This window comes from Enoplosus armatus, chromosome 11 (assembly GCF_043641665.1).
Source record: "Enoplosus armatus isolate fEnoArm2 chromosome 11, fEnoArm2.hap1, whole genome shotgun sequence".
Lineage (NCBI taxonomy): Eukaryota > Metazoa > Chordata > Actinopteri > Centrarchiformes > Enoplosidae > Enoplosus > Enoplosus armatus.
The window spans coordinates 22518925-22532544 of NC_092190.1; the positions used below are offsets into that span (position 1 = coordinate 22518925).

Genomic DNA, 13620 nt, shown 5'->3' on the forward strand with positions numbered 1-13620 from the left:
TCTGTAATGAGCAAAGTGCTAGTGAGGGCCACGGCCCTGACACCAACAGTCACTGGTAAGAAAGTGATCCATTTTTACATTCCACGATCATGATAGGATGCAAATTGAACTGCATTAAAGTGTATTTTACTAAGTTGAGGTCAGCCAGTGTCACTTTGACAAAACAGTTTTGCCAGCATTACTAGAAGGAGTTATTTAAACGTAGATGCTGGCTTTTGTCATCTGACTTTCACACCGGAAACATTTGACACATCAACCTAAATATGTCTGAAATTTTATGTTCCCTAGTGGAGAAAGCGCTACCAGGAAGGGATGTTGTGTTCTTGTTGGATGGATCTGATGGTACTAGAACTGGATTCCCAGCCATGCGAGACTTTGTCCAAAGAGTAGTAGAGACACTCAGTGTGGATGACAACAAAGACCGTGTCTCAGTGGTTCAGTACAGCAGAGATCCAGCTGTCCAGTTCTATCTGAACACATTTAGGACAAAAGGCCAGATCCTTGACACTGTCAGAGGTTTGAGGCACAAAGGGGGAAGACCCCTCAACACTGGAGCAGCTCTCCAGTACTTGAAGGATAATGTTTTCACGGCCTCTGCTGGAAGCAGGCGTGTGGAAGGAGTTCCACAGCTCCTAATATTGCTAAGTGGTGGAAGGTCTTCCGACAGTGTTGATGCACCAGCCTCTGCTCTCAAACAGCTGGGTGTCTTGACCTTTGCAATTGGAACCAGCAGCTCTGCTAGAATCGAACTGCGGAAGATATCCCACCTTCCCAGTTCTGCTCTATTTGTGTCTGAATTCACTAACCTTCCCAGTATCCAACAGCAACTTCAGTCCTCTGTGGAGGCTGTGGTTATTGACGTCACCCCAGAACCACCAACTGTTGGTATGTTAACAAGCACGGTTCTTTAATGAAAGCAAAAGCATTTTCTTTAACACACATCAAGTGACTGAAGTTAAGGGTCCTATTTATTCTTCCAATTTAAACTAGACAGTGAAAAGGCATCATGATGGAAATTGTTTCTTAGATTTTTTGCTTTTTACGGGTTTATCAGCACCACGTCTGTGTCTGCTGTAAAGTCACTCAATTTGGTGATCTTGTTATTAAGGGCAAACCAAAGACTTTTGCTGAATTCATGGAGCAATATTAAAAAATTCAAATCCACATTGATGTACGTATCAATTTGGGTCTTTCTTACAGTTTCTTACAGTAGTTGTTATCCACAGCAGCGTACAATTAACATGTTTAATAAATCATAACCTCTAATCGTAGAAGTCCTGCGATGTAGTGCAGTCCTATTCCGCATTGCCATCCACTTTGATTACCTTGATTTAACCACACACAAACAGCACAAGTTTGCAACAAAATATCCAGACCCACCTCTACATTCAAAGAACAGTAAATCAGTACTTGCTATTGAAACAGTATATGTGAGAGACGTCGAATTCCTTGGGCTTATTCCTGCAACCTTTCTGTCATGGCATCGTTTTCAATGTAGTATTTCACTTGTGGATTTTTTTAAATTGAGATTTCACATATGATTTTTTTTTTTTTTTAACTGAATACAATTTGCCTCACCCTTCTTGACCAAAAGAAGAGGTTCAACACTCTTCCAACAATAAGGACATTCTTGATTCTGTGGACTTTCTTCATTCTGAGTCTTGAATCAAGGACATCTTTTTGACCCACGTTCTTTCTATTTCTAGCAACAAATTGTACTCTTTTTCTTCTCATTCATATTTTTAATGTTCTTTTTAATCCTATTAATTTTCTCTCTTTCGAATATTTTCATTTTGACATCCACAATCTGTTTCAGTACCCCTTAGTAAAATGATTCTGTTTCTGACGTAACAGAGAGCATTCTTAACAATATTTCCATTTATGGTAGCATTTTCAGGAGACCTGTCTTTTTCTACATTCAAGAAGTACCTTCAATCTTATCATTTCTTTTTGCTAGTTTTATTTTTGAATGATGCACTGAATCAGGCTATTAATTGAAGGATATTGGTTTCATCATGGATGGATAGCCCCATAAACAAGATTATTTGCATTCCTATTAGGGAAAAAAGCTGTAGTCCAGAAAAGTAAAAACACAAATGTGCAGATTTTCTCCTATTCAACTGAATATTAGTGCCATTGTTTTAACATGGCTGTACAAGGAATGATGAATGGTGAATACTGTATTTCCATATAATTAATAAAGAAAAGGCTAAAATCCACTCCCTGAGATGAACTGCTCACTGGAGAGCTCCCCTGAGAACTTCATACCTTTTTGAGGACTTTTTCTGTTTGCATTCGCACCACAAAGAGGAACGCTGAAGTGATGTAAACCAGCTGGCAGTTGATATTGCAATGTCATTTCTGTGTTGTGGTTCTATTTGTCTGTGTTTTGTTCCATTTGTAAGGCTTCAAAGAACTACGACACAATAAAAAGTGGGGGTGGTACAACAAGTAACATGCTCATAAAATTACATACAATTAAAGTAAAGCATATTTTAAATTGTTTATAGTTTTTGAGATGTGTTAAAGTATGATAATAATTGGCAGAATATTCCAACTCTGGGACCATAGATAGACTTTGGAGAAGGTTGCTGTCTCCCGAAGAATTAGCTTGAGCTCACAGATACAGTAGATACTACCTGAAATACAAGAAATTACAGTAACATAAAACTTATTCTAAAAACACACAAGCTGCTATTGCAAGTTTTTTCAATTATCCAAATAAATTTAAGGTGAAAAACAAATCCTTCAGTTTATAACTACAGCACGCTTTTAAGTAGCAGTTCACAAGTTCTTGAATTTTTTGTGTGAGAAAGAACTGGTTGCCATAGATCACTAGTCGGTCTGACATCCAGCTGCCAGGTTCAGACTTCTGGAAGTGGATGTTTTCCAATCTAAGTCAATGAAAACTGAGGTTGTGAGATGTAGGCAGGATTTCTCTTGATATCCATTACATACACTAAGACTAATAGTTTTTTCTTTTAAACCAATTTAACTTTAATTAATTTTCATCCAGATTGTATGATGCAAGTTTACAATGAGTTCTTTTAGTGACTATGGTTTCATTATAAGATAATTTAAGAACAATTGGGAGAAAATGTACTTTACCTCCTGAATATGCTCCAGTTTACCCCAAATTTGGCAATAAAACATGCTGGATATATGGTTAAGGAACGCATTGTGGGCTAAGCTAAGTCAAGAAGCAGTCCAACAGTCTGTTAAAAGGCCATGATACATCTGTGTATAATTGCTGCTGTAATTTTCCTTTGAGTTTTGGTTCCATATTTTGATCATTTCTGCAGCAGAACGTAATTACCTTTTCTATTTCTCTTTCAGCTGAGTCGCAGGGCCCTCGAAAGGATGTTGTTTTCCTCGTTGATGGATCTGATGGTGTTGGACGGGAATTTCCTATCATCCAGGAGTTTATCCGCAGGGTTGTGGAGAGTCTCAATGTGGGCGAGAATAAGATCCGGATTAGCGTCGTCCAGTATGGTGACATTGCTCAGGCTGACATGTATCTGAACACACATACAACCAAAGAAGGTGTTCTGAATGCTGTCAGGGGAATGAGGCAACGAGGAGGAAGACAACGTAACCTAGGTCAAGCCTTGCAGTTTGTCAGTCAGGATGTTCTGACATCAGCACGTGGTAGCAGGAAGCAAGAGGGTGTACCACAGTTTGTAATTGTCGTCTCCAGTGGGTCTTCGACAGATGACATCAGTCGTGCAGCGTCTTCCCTCAAACAATCCAGAGTTCTTCCCTTCAGCATTGGGACCAGAGATGTTAACCCTACAGAGCTCCGGGTAGTGTCATACGTGCCTAACTTTGCCTTCAGTGTCGATGATCTCCCTGGCCTGTACACAGTCCAAGAAAACTTAATCACCACTCTCACTGAGTTGTCAGATGAAGACATCGCCAGGATGCGTCCAGTGTTCCCAACCTCTGATGGTAATTTCACTCAATTAAATGATGTCTATAAAATAATTTACAGCCTAAACACATTATCACACTTATTCAATCACAGTATGTGTTGAACTCTGTAGTTCATACCTTGTTACTGTGCTTGCATGCTTGTTTTTGAGCAGTAATCACACCAACATCCACGGGAGGAGAAAAGAGGGATGTCGTATTTCTAATTGATGGCACAACAGCGGTGCGTAGTGAGTTCCCTTCCATCCGCGAAATGATAAGAAGAGTTGTGGAGAAGCTGGATGTAGGATTGGATAAAGTCCGAGTTTCAGTGGTACAATACAGTGATGATCCGAAGTTAGAATTTCTTCTGAATGAATTCTCCACCAAAGAAGAAGTACGCCAGGCTGTGATTAAACTTCGCAGCAAAGGTGGGAACCGTCTCAACACAGGTCGTGCTCTCGAGTGGGTCTCCAGAAACATCTACCAGAGGTCAGCAGGTAGTCGCATTGAGGATGGTGTGCCTCAGTTCCTCATTCTAGTGACAGGTGGCAAGTCTACAGATGATGTATCCACTGCAGCCGACCAACTTAAGAAAAACCATGTTGCACCTCTTGCCATTGGTTCAAGGAATGCAGACCCTGATGAACTGAGACAGATTTCCCTGAAGCCTGAACTTGTATTTACAGTTGACAGTTTCCAGCAGCTTCCAAGAGTGGAGTCGCAGCTCATTGATTCAGTCAAAACAATATCCACCTCTGAAATCATCGAGAGTTATGTTCCTGTCTCAGTGGACTTAGGTAAGAAATACTATCTCATATATCCAAGAATTAAGTTAACTTCAAGTTGTGAGTGCTCAGAGCAATAGCTAATTAATGCTTTAATCATTTACTTTTTGAACTGTTTTTCATTCCTCGTGTAATTGTAATTGCACGGTTTCCGTCCACCACTGGAAATCTAATCTAATTTGAAGTCTTCTAATATACTTCAAAATAAAGTATATCTCCCTTTATCTTTGTTGTGCTTATTTTGCAGGCAACCTAAATCTTGGGAGAAAGGACATTATCTTCCTTATTGATGGCTCAGACAATACAGGTGCTGCTGGCATTGCTCATATCCGTGACTTCATCCTCAACATTGTCAAACAACTCAACGTGCAGCCTGATCAAGTGCGTGTGGCTGTCGTCCAGTATGCAGACAGAGTTAAAACAGAGTTCTCACTCAACTCTCACAACAGCAAGCCAGCTGTTATCTCTGCTATCAAAAGACTTCGTCAGATGGGTGGTCGGTCATCAGATCTGGCTGATGCCATTGAGTATGTTATACAGAATGAGTTAAAACCCTCTGCCGGTGTTCGTCTGGCTGAGGCCTCCCAGCATCTTGTGGTTCTCACAGGTGGACGTTCCCCCCAAGATGTTTCCATCTATGGACCTCTGCTTAAGGGCTCCCGAGTCAACTGCATTGGTGTTGGAGCTGGTGGTGCTGACACAAGGCAGCTAACTCAAATTGCCACCTCCTCAGATGATGTCCTTCAGGTTCCTACATTCCCTGGCCTGCCAGCAATCCAGGACAGATTTATTGCCAGGTTGAATGGGACCATCCCTGAGGAAATACCCACAGACTATCCTAGTAAGTTGTGCACATATTACATATACTTTATCACATGTTTTATCTAAACTAAGTATATGTATCCATATCCATTTCTTCTACTGTTCTCACCTTTCTTTACCCTGTCCTCTTCATTATCTCATCTTCCTTCTCATATCAGCAGGCCTACCTCCACCCAAAAAGGCTGACATAGTGTTTTTGGTGGATGGGTCCATTAATTTGGGCAGAAACAACTTCAATGAAGTGATGACGTTTATCATCAACCTAATTGATCTGTTCTTCAACGAGAGAGACAACCTGCGTATTGGCCTGGCACATTACGCTGCAGATGTGACTGATGCCTTCTACCTCAACACATACAAGAACAGACAAGACATTGTAAGCGCCATTGGCCGTGCAGAGTACAAAGGTGGACAAAAACTCAACACTGGTGCAGCCATTCGCCACGTTCAAGATGTTCACTTTACCAAAGAAAAAGGCAGTAGGATGGATGAGGGCACTCCTCAGATCCTAATGGTTATCACTGGAGGACGCTCAGCTGATGACAGCAAAACAGCAGCCCTTGGTCTGAAGAAAAAAGGTGTGAGAGTCTTTGCCGTAGGAGTGGGAAACACTGAGAATGAGTTAGAAAACCTAGCAAGCGAGTCCTCCACTGTGGCTCGAGCAAGCACCTTTCAGGAACTTTCAGAGCTCAATGAGCAAATTCTGGAGACTTTGGATGATGAAGTGAAGGGGAAGCTGTGTGTTGGTGTGGAAGAAACTCCCAAAAGTAAGAGACATAGTATTCTTTTTTTTTCTTGCTATTGGACTTTTCAAATTCCAGATGTTTTGTGTGGTTCACAAGAAAGTGCCTAAAATAAAACCATGCTCTGTTTTACAGCTTGTAACATAGAGGTGTTGGTGGGCTTTGATGTTTCTGCCCAGAACATCTTCAGTGCTCAGACCAACCTTCAAACCAAGATGGGTGCCATTCTGCAGAGAATTTCCAAAATGGCAGCTATCAGTTGCTCATCTGGGCAGCTTCCCTCTGTACAAGTGGGCATGCTGGCCATGGATTCTGCCTCTGAGCCTGTCCAGCTGGACTTCACAGACAATGCTGATGAGCTTTTTGAGGCTTTCAGAGCCCTGCGGAGTCGTGGCCCTTTTGTCCTCAATGGCAAGACCATCTCAGCTTACACCAATAGGTTCAAAACCAGACAGGACAATGTTGTTAAGGTTGGTTACTGAAACTGTTTAAACTAGATATATCCCGAGCTGATCCTTATGATCGGCATTGTAGCTGATCTGGGCATATTTTCAAGGATCAGTATTGGCTAAAATAAATCCAATCAAATTAAGATCCTTCCCTTACTGAACTCTACAGTGTTTAGTCCAACTCAGCCTGCTAGTGTTTGGTAATTTTGTGTGAATCTGAGTGTGTTTGTGCTTCCCAGTTCTGACACCCGCATTGGCAAAATAGCGTTACACAGATTCTCTTATCTCCAACTCTAACTCTCTATTCCTCATTAGCAAAGGGCAGTGTACAGGTAGCATCTTCACATTTTTTCATTGCTTTTGTTTGGTTGGTTTTATTTGGATCAAATAGCTTATGAATGAGGTGTGTAAAATTTGTCTAGTGTTGGATTAAGTATCGGCAGCTACCCTATCTTGATCAGGACATCCCTAGTTTAAATTTATCCATGAAAAGATGTATGGAAAATGTAAGTAAGTGTGAAACTGAATTGTGATTTTCCCCTGAAGGTTGTGGTTCATCTGACTGATGGTGTTGATGCCCCATATGCTGAAATGAAAAGGCGAGTTGAGGAGCTTCGGCTGTCAGGTAAAAAGATGATACAGCACAAATGGCTCTTGACTGAATTCTGAATATTATATATGAATATGATATTACTAATTAATGAGGACAAATCTGTTCATTTAACTCTTGTATGTGCAAAACAGGAGTGAACAGTTTCATTCTGGTGGGGCTGGAGCGGGTGCCCAAATTTGAGGAGGCTTTGTTGCTGGAATTTGGTCGGGGCTTCAGGTACACCAGACCCTTACGAGTCAATATCATGGACTTGGACTATGAGCTAATGGAAGAACTGGTGAGTATTAATCAGTCAGACATAAAACTGAGCTCCCCCCCCCCCGAATTACTTAATATTTGTTTTCTTTTGCTGTATAGGACAATATTGCAGAAAGGGAGTGCTGTGCAGTGCCGTGCAAATGTACCGGCACCAGAGGAGACCGAGGAGCAGTTGGACTCTCAGGGTCTAAGGTATCCAATGTCAAAAAAAAGAAAATATATTTTTTGATGTACAGTACTTCAAAAATACAAAGACCTTCCCTTTAATTTATAACAGAAGCTAATACTTGATTGTTTTGCCTTTCAGGGTAGTCCAGGATTCCCAGGAAGCCAAGGACATCCTGGAGATGAGGGTGGACCTGTAAGTTTGAATGAATTGCTTACATATGTGGTCACAGTCTGACGTTTCTATCACTTTCAGACATCTGTTGTAAACTGTCCTGATATATAACTGTTGTTAAACCTTGTTTTTGTTATCCACCACTTTGTGTTCCTTCATATTGCATCCCTCCTGTATTTTGTCAACTCATTTTATTGTCTTTATTCTGTAATGACAGGGAGAGAGAGGTCCTCCTGGTGTGAATGGAACTCAGGGTTTCCAAGGATGTCCTGGACAGAGAGGTGTCAAGGTAAAGGCTTGATATTAACTTTAACATTCAACTTAAACTTATTTGTTGTTGTAAATTATTTTATATTTATTTAAATATAATGATGTAACTTTTTTTTTCCCTTTTGTTCAGGGTTCTCGTGGGTACTCAGGAGAAAAGGTGAGTGTTCCTTTTTTTTAAGTCTTCATTATTATATAACCCTGTCAGAAAAAAGGCTAATGATTACCTAACCAACTGCTACCATATTGCAGGGTGAATTTGGAGAAATTGGGCTTGATGGTATCAATGGCGAAGAGGTAAGTGTGTGTTATATTAGATTTATTTTATATCTAACACATCATACAGAATCATGAGTCCCACCAATGTGTTCATGTGGCAAATACATGTGAATCTTCTTTGGTTTATGCATCATTGTGGGCTTCAATTGGCATCTGTTGTATGTTTTCAGGGCAAAAGTGGAGTGGCTGGACCCCCAGGAGACAGAGGAAATCCTGGCAGAAGAGTGAGTGACTGGATGCAATTTTAGCTTCACTTAAAAAAAAGAAAAAAAAGAAAATCTCATATGGTTAGTGCTGATTCATGCTCACTAAACATATGTATTGCTTTTAGGGTCCCAAAGGTACCAAAGGACAAGGAGGAGACAGAGGAGAAATGGGAATCAGAGGAGATCCTGTGAGTATTATGGAAACTAGTTATAGTACCATTTACTCTCTGAGTTGGTATTTATCTATACAATTACATATTGTGTTAAACATGGATACCTGAACTGATCATATGATATAAGTAATATTGTATGCATTTCTTGTGGAATGTTTGTAAATGTGTTTGTATGCATACGCAGTGCATGATAAAGTGAAAGTCAGAGGAGTACGTTGTTTATCCCCTCTTACAAATTCCCAGACTGGCTTGGATTGAGTCATTAAGTTACATTCATCCATTCCTTAATGGCCACTGTTGGCCAGTGGTAAAAAATTGTGGTGTCTGATCATTCCGTTCGATACGTGATTGTATACATCCCTCCCTCAGCCTGCCATTGCTCTCTCATGCAGTTTGTATGAATAAGAATGTGTTCTTGGTCAGCTTTCCTGGGCAAATTGTGTTTTAGCATGTTTGAATGTGGCTGAAATTGAAAAAGCCATATATGTCTATAGGGTACAAGTGGACAAGATAACAACCGTGCAGGACCTAAAGGAGACCCCGGTGATGCTGGACCAGCGGTAATGTCCCCCTTCACCAATTGTATTGCTATCAAAAAAATGCCAAATGCCATTGAAGCAGTCCTGTCAATGCATTTTCAACATTATACTTTTATAATATTTTTTTTAGCAGTTTAATATTACAGGGTTGTGTTTGTATGGGTTTGTTTTACTGAGGTTTCTGCTCTGAAATGACAGGGGGAGCCTGGTGAGGATGGAAAGAAGGGAGGCCCTGGTGAACTCGGAAGAAGGGTAAACACTTTTGCCATGTGTTCATTATCTTTGCTAAATACTTACGTGCCACTGTTTTTTGTTAATCATGGCTTATTTCTACTCCCACTTCATTAGGGAGCTGATGGCAGAAGAGGCCCACCTGGACAGGCTGTAAGTCCCTTTTTAGTGGTAACATACATTGTTTAATACTTATTTCAATAACTCTTGTAATGGCAGTAATTGTAATGTTTTGCTGCCCACGTATCATTAAAGGGAAATCCCGGCAAACCAGGAGCTGATGGTGTGCAGGGAGAGTCTGGTATTGGAGGATCTAGAGTAAGTTTGGTATTATTTTCACAGTATTTGGCAGATAATTGAATCTACAAATGTACTTGACAAAACACGTATCATAGCGAATGTTGACATGAATGTTAATACTTTTCTTGGTTGCATTAGCAATATGACAAATTGTTTTGACTGGACTGTGACTGGAGTATTCATGTATCTAGTAATGTGTGTTCATTCTTTACTCGCGGGTTGGAAGTCCAGAAACTGGAGCATCATTGATCTCTGGTTTGTCTTTTTTTAAGGGTCCACCTGGACCGAACGGTGCTCCAGGACCCAGAGGAGAAGATGGGAACCCTGGACCCAGGGTGAGTGAAACTATTAGGGCCATTTTATTAAATACATGCTTTTGCTATGTCTGTAACATATGAAACACATATTCATTCAAGTCATATATATTTATGAAGCACATTTAAAATCAGCATCACATTCAAACCATGGTAAAATGCAGATAGAGAACACACAGCAGACATAATAAAATCTAATTTCACACAAACAAAAAACAATAACACTGGTTTAACTGACTGAAAATCATGTGCACTATATACTGGCTTCTAATGTCCTAATGTGTTGCTTTCCAGGGTCCCGGAGGTAGCCCAGGCCCCGCTGGAGAGAAGGGTAGAAGAGGAGCTCTTGGTCGAAAGGTACTGAGTGGATCATAATTTGTGGTGGCTTGTGTTCTTCCATTACAGGCTTGTTTCATTTATAAACACACTGGCCTAAGCTCAGCTCTCTCAGATTACGAGACACACATGTGTAGTCTATTGTACAAACATGAAAGCACTATAAGAAAACATCAGGGCTCTGCTTTAGATCTACTACAAAAAAAGACATATGAGCTTAATTAAGTTTATAGAAACTGACCCGACAGGTTAAAGAAATATTTCACTCTTGATTTAAAGCCTTGACAATCTCTTTGAATCTTTAACTATTTCTGTCTCTGTCTCATTCTCTGTATCTCTGTGCCTTCACAGGGAGAGCCAGGAGACCCGGGACCTAAGGGTGTTATTGGACCTCTTGGTCCCCGTGGAGAGCCTGTAAGAATGAAACCACATCTTTTTTGCATGTACCGTAATGTAAAACTGGTCAAAAACTCTAACTAACTATCCACTATCTAAAATATCAGACGTACATGGTTAGTCATGAACACAAAATGATGATTATTAGATAATCTTCTAACTAATTGTCCTTGTGAAAGAGAACGTCTTGGCAGGAGAACTTCTGCTTTAGGCTGCAAGTGGAAGAAGCAGTTCTTTGCATCACTGCCATGTGTGTTTTAAAGCAAGACTTATGTTGCTGTGCCTGAGAATGTATGTGATGTGTTTTTAATGAGTACCATGATATTGCTTTGTATCACGTATATCACGTAACACAAGCATGGGGGGTGGGGCGGGGTGTTGCTCTTGTTTCACTTTTACTACTAATGTATGCAGCTGAATTTATAAGCATTTTAGAAAGAAAATTTGTTTTTCTTATAGGGTGAAGATGGTAGAGATGGATTTGGCGTCGCAGGACCTAAAGGGAGAAAGGCAAGTAAATTTTGACCTGTAGTAAAATATATATTAATCAGAAGGTGTGTCTTCATTTTGATTATACTTAAAATTAGATTTAGCTTCAAATATTCAATGATAGATTAGAAATTGAATTTAGAGAATGTTAAAATCACAAACGGCAAAATGACAAGAAGTGTGATAAGAGGGACCAATAGAACTGTTTAATAGTCTAACTACTACTGTCGTTTAAAACATCTGGAGTCCTTTACCAAACCCACATACAGTACATCCCTTCTGTGATATCGAATAGCACTATAGAGAAGTCTCAAGACAAATTCTGTTACACACTCATTCAATGAGATGATAATGATGCAGATTCAATGAGATGATAATGATGCAAATAATACTTAAAGTATGTGTGCGTTTCCGCTACAGGGTGATGAGGGCTTCCCAGGATTCCCAGGACCAAAGGTAATGGAAAACACTGACTCTTGAAGTAAAATTTCAACAGAGGTGTAGTGTTACGCTGTACACTCTGCAAATGACCAGAAACAAAAGGAAGTCCTATTGGCCATTCATTCTCTTTACTTCCACCATTTCAGGCAGCAGGTGGTGACCCCGGTACCAAGGGCGGACCTGGACCCAGAGGAAATCGTGGACAGAGGGTAAGTTTTCAGACCCCAGTTAGATTAAGTTAATATGAGAATCTATTCTAAATGTGACAATACACACTGCATGGTATCACTTTGTCAAAATCCTCCAACACTGAGCTTGTTCAAGAGCATCACTGGACACATATGTTTGGCGTGATACACTAGAGGACTGGTTCTGATGTTTGGTTTCAAATGTATAGTATGCAGTCTTGGCAGTGAATGAGCTGCATGAGCGTGCACGTTAATGTTGGCACTTTTCAGTCTTTGAAGAGAGTGAATCTTTGAAGTCAAGCTCTATTTTTTTTAACTATTGACAGTTGAATAGTTTTAAAAGTGTTAATTCTTCTTCTCTCACTGTTTTTTCAGGGTGTCTCTGGGAAAATTGGTACACCTGGACAGAAAGGAGAGGTTGGATATCCTGGGCCATATGTAAGCAACTTAAAAATTCTACCCTTTGCTTATAAGCTGTGTAAATTCCATATAAATAACATGCTGCCACCATAGCAGAATATGCGTAGTTATGATTTACAATTGTTACGTCCCACCCTTTGGCGGCCCTACGGGACTAACAAATATTCCACTACCGACACAATTAACCACAGTTATACACCTTTAAAACAACCAAAGCCATGGGATTTATTACATAAAGACAACAACCAAAACACTAAATAAAGGCAACCAAAAAGGCACAAAGTCAAAACATAAGTGACACAAAAATCCCAGGCTGAGAAGCAGTAAAACCAGCAGTCCCCATGCCAGAAGCCTCTCACGTGACGCTGGTAAGGCTCCTTTTATACACATGCCCAGGCCAGTCGCACCTCATTGGGCAATAAGAATGAACACCTGGGCGCAGAGCAAGACAAGGCAGAAGAGGAAAAAGGGACAAGTAGCACAGGGAAACGCATACAGCCGCAACACAGAATATACTATCTTGACTGGTCTGTTTTTGCTTGTGTCTTCTCATGGATCAAACTAATGACACATAATATGTACTGCACAATGTAATATTGTTAACTTCATAACATGATTTGACAAAAGTAATTGTCTAAGAATAAAAGTTTTTTTTATTGCTGGCCATGTCTATCTCTTAACACAACTCTTTTTGTTCCCATAGGGTCAGAAAGGACCGAGAGGACCAGGTGTCGTGGTATGTGATCATTTATCAAATTGTTTAAAATTGCATTGAATGAACAGAGCAAAACTCATTTCTGGTGTTTATTATTAATATTTTTCAACGTCTTTTTGTCCTCAGCAATGTGATCTGGTCAAGAAAATCAGGGAAAACTGCCGTAAGAATAATTTGATAACTTTCAAAAATGTCGTTCCATAACGTTCCAGAAAAGTAATGATGTGTTCATGTTCATGTGTTCATGTTCATGTGTTATGTGCTACAAAAATGTCTCACCACATTTTGTGTCCTTTTTTCCTACCAGCTTGCTGTTATGGTAAGTACAAAATATAGCATTCATTTGGTAATAACTGTTCGAATGACTTGCGCTACTATACAGAGAACAAAATCCTTTATGTGTG

General features: G+C 40.1%; 1 protein-coding gene across 1 annotated transcript in view; it reads left to right on the forward strand.

Moving 5' to 3' along the window:
- The window catches only part of col6a3 (collagen, type VI, alpha 3), a 108488-nt gene that overhangs the window by 85509 nt on the left and 9359 nt on the right, over positions 1 to 13620 (forward strand). Inside the window, exons 8-35 of the mRNA XM_070914180.1 lie at positions 3337 to 3948; positions 4086 to 4709; positions 4945 to 5538; positions 5678 to 6286; positions 6398 to 6732; positions 7258 to 7336; positions 7456 to 7601; positions 7682 to 7774; positions 7890 to 7943; positions 8140 to 8211; positions 8323 to 8349; positions 8442 to 8486; positions 8639 to 8692; positions 8800 to 8862; positions 9342 to 9407; positions 9585 to 9638; positions 9735 to 9770; positions 9873 to 9935; positions 10190 to 10252; positions 10526 to 10588; positions 10919 to 10981; positions 11423 to 11473; positions 11873 to 11908; positions 12040 to 12102; positions 12457 to 12519; positions 13205 to 13237; positions 13343 to 13379; positions 13524 to 13535. Coding sequence (XP_070770281.1) covers positions 3337 to 3948; positions 4086 to 4709; positions 4945 to 5538; positions 5678 to 6286; positions 6398 to 6732; positions 7258 to 7336; positions 7456 to 7601; positions 7682 to 7774; positions 7890 to 7943; positions 8140 to 8211; positions 8323 to 8349; positions 8442 to 8486; positions 8639 to 8692; positions 8800 to 8862; positions 9342 to 9407; positions 9585 to 9638; positions 9735 to 9770; positions 9873 to 9935; positions 10190 to 10252; positions 10526 to 10588; positions 10919 to 10981; positions 11423 to 11473; positions 11873 to 11908; positions 12040 to 12102; positions 12457 to 12519; positions 13205 to 13237; positions 13343 to 13379; positions 13524 to 13535 — 4110 coding nt within the window. The remainder of the gene's footprint in view (positions 1 to 3336; positions 3949 to 4085; positions 4710 to 4944; positions 5539 to 5677; positions 6287 to 6397; positions 6733 to 7257; positions 7337 to 7455; positions 7602 to 7681; positions 7775 to 7889; positions 7944 to 8139; positions 8212 to 8322; positions 8350 to 8441; positions 8487 to 8638; positions 8693 to 8799; positions 8863 to 9341; positions 9408 to 9584; positions 9639 to 9734; positions 9771 to 9872; positions 9936 to 10189; positions 10253 to 10525; positions 10589 to 10918; positions 10982 to 11422; positions 11474 to 11872; positions 11909 to 12039; positions 12103 to 12456; positions 12520 to 13204; positions 13238 to 13342; positions 13380 to 13523; positions 13536 to 13620) is intronic.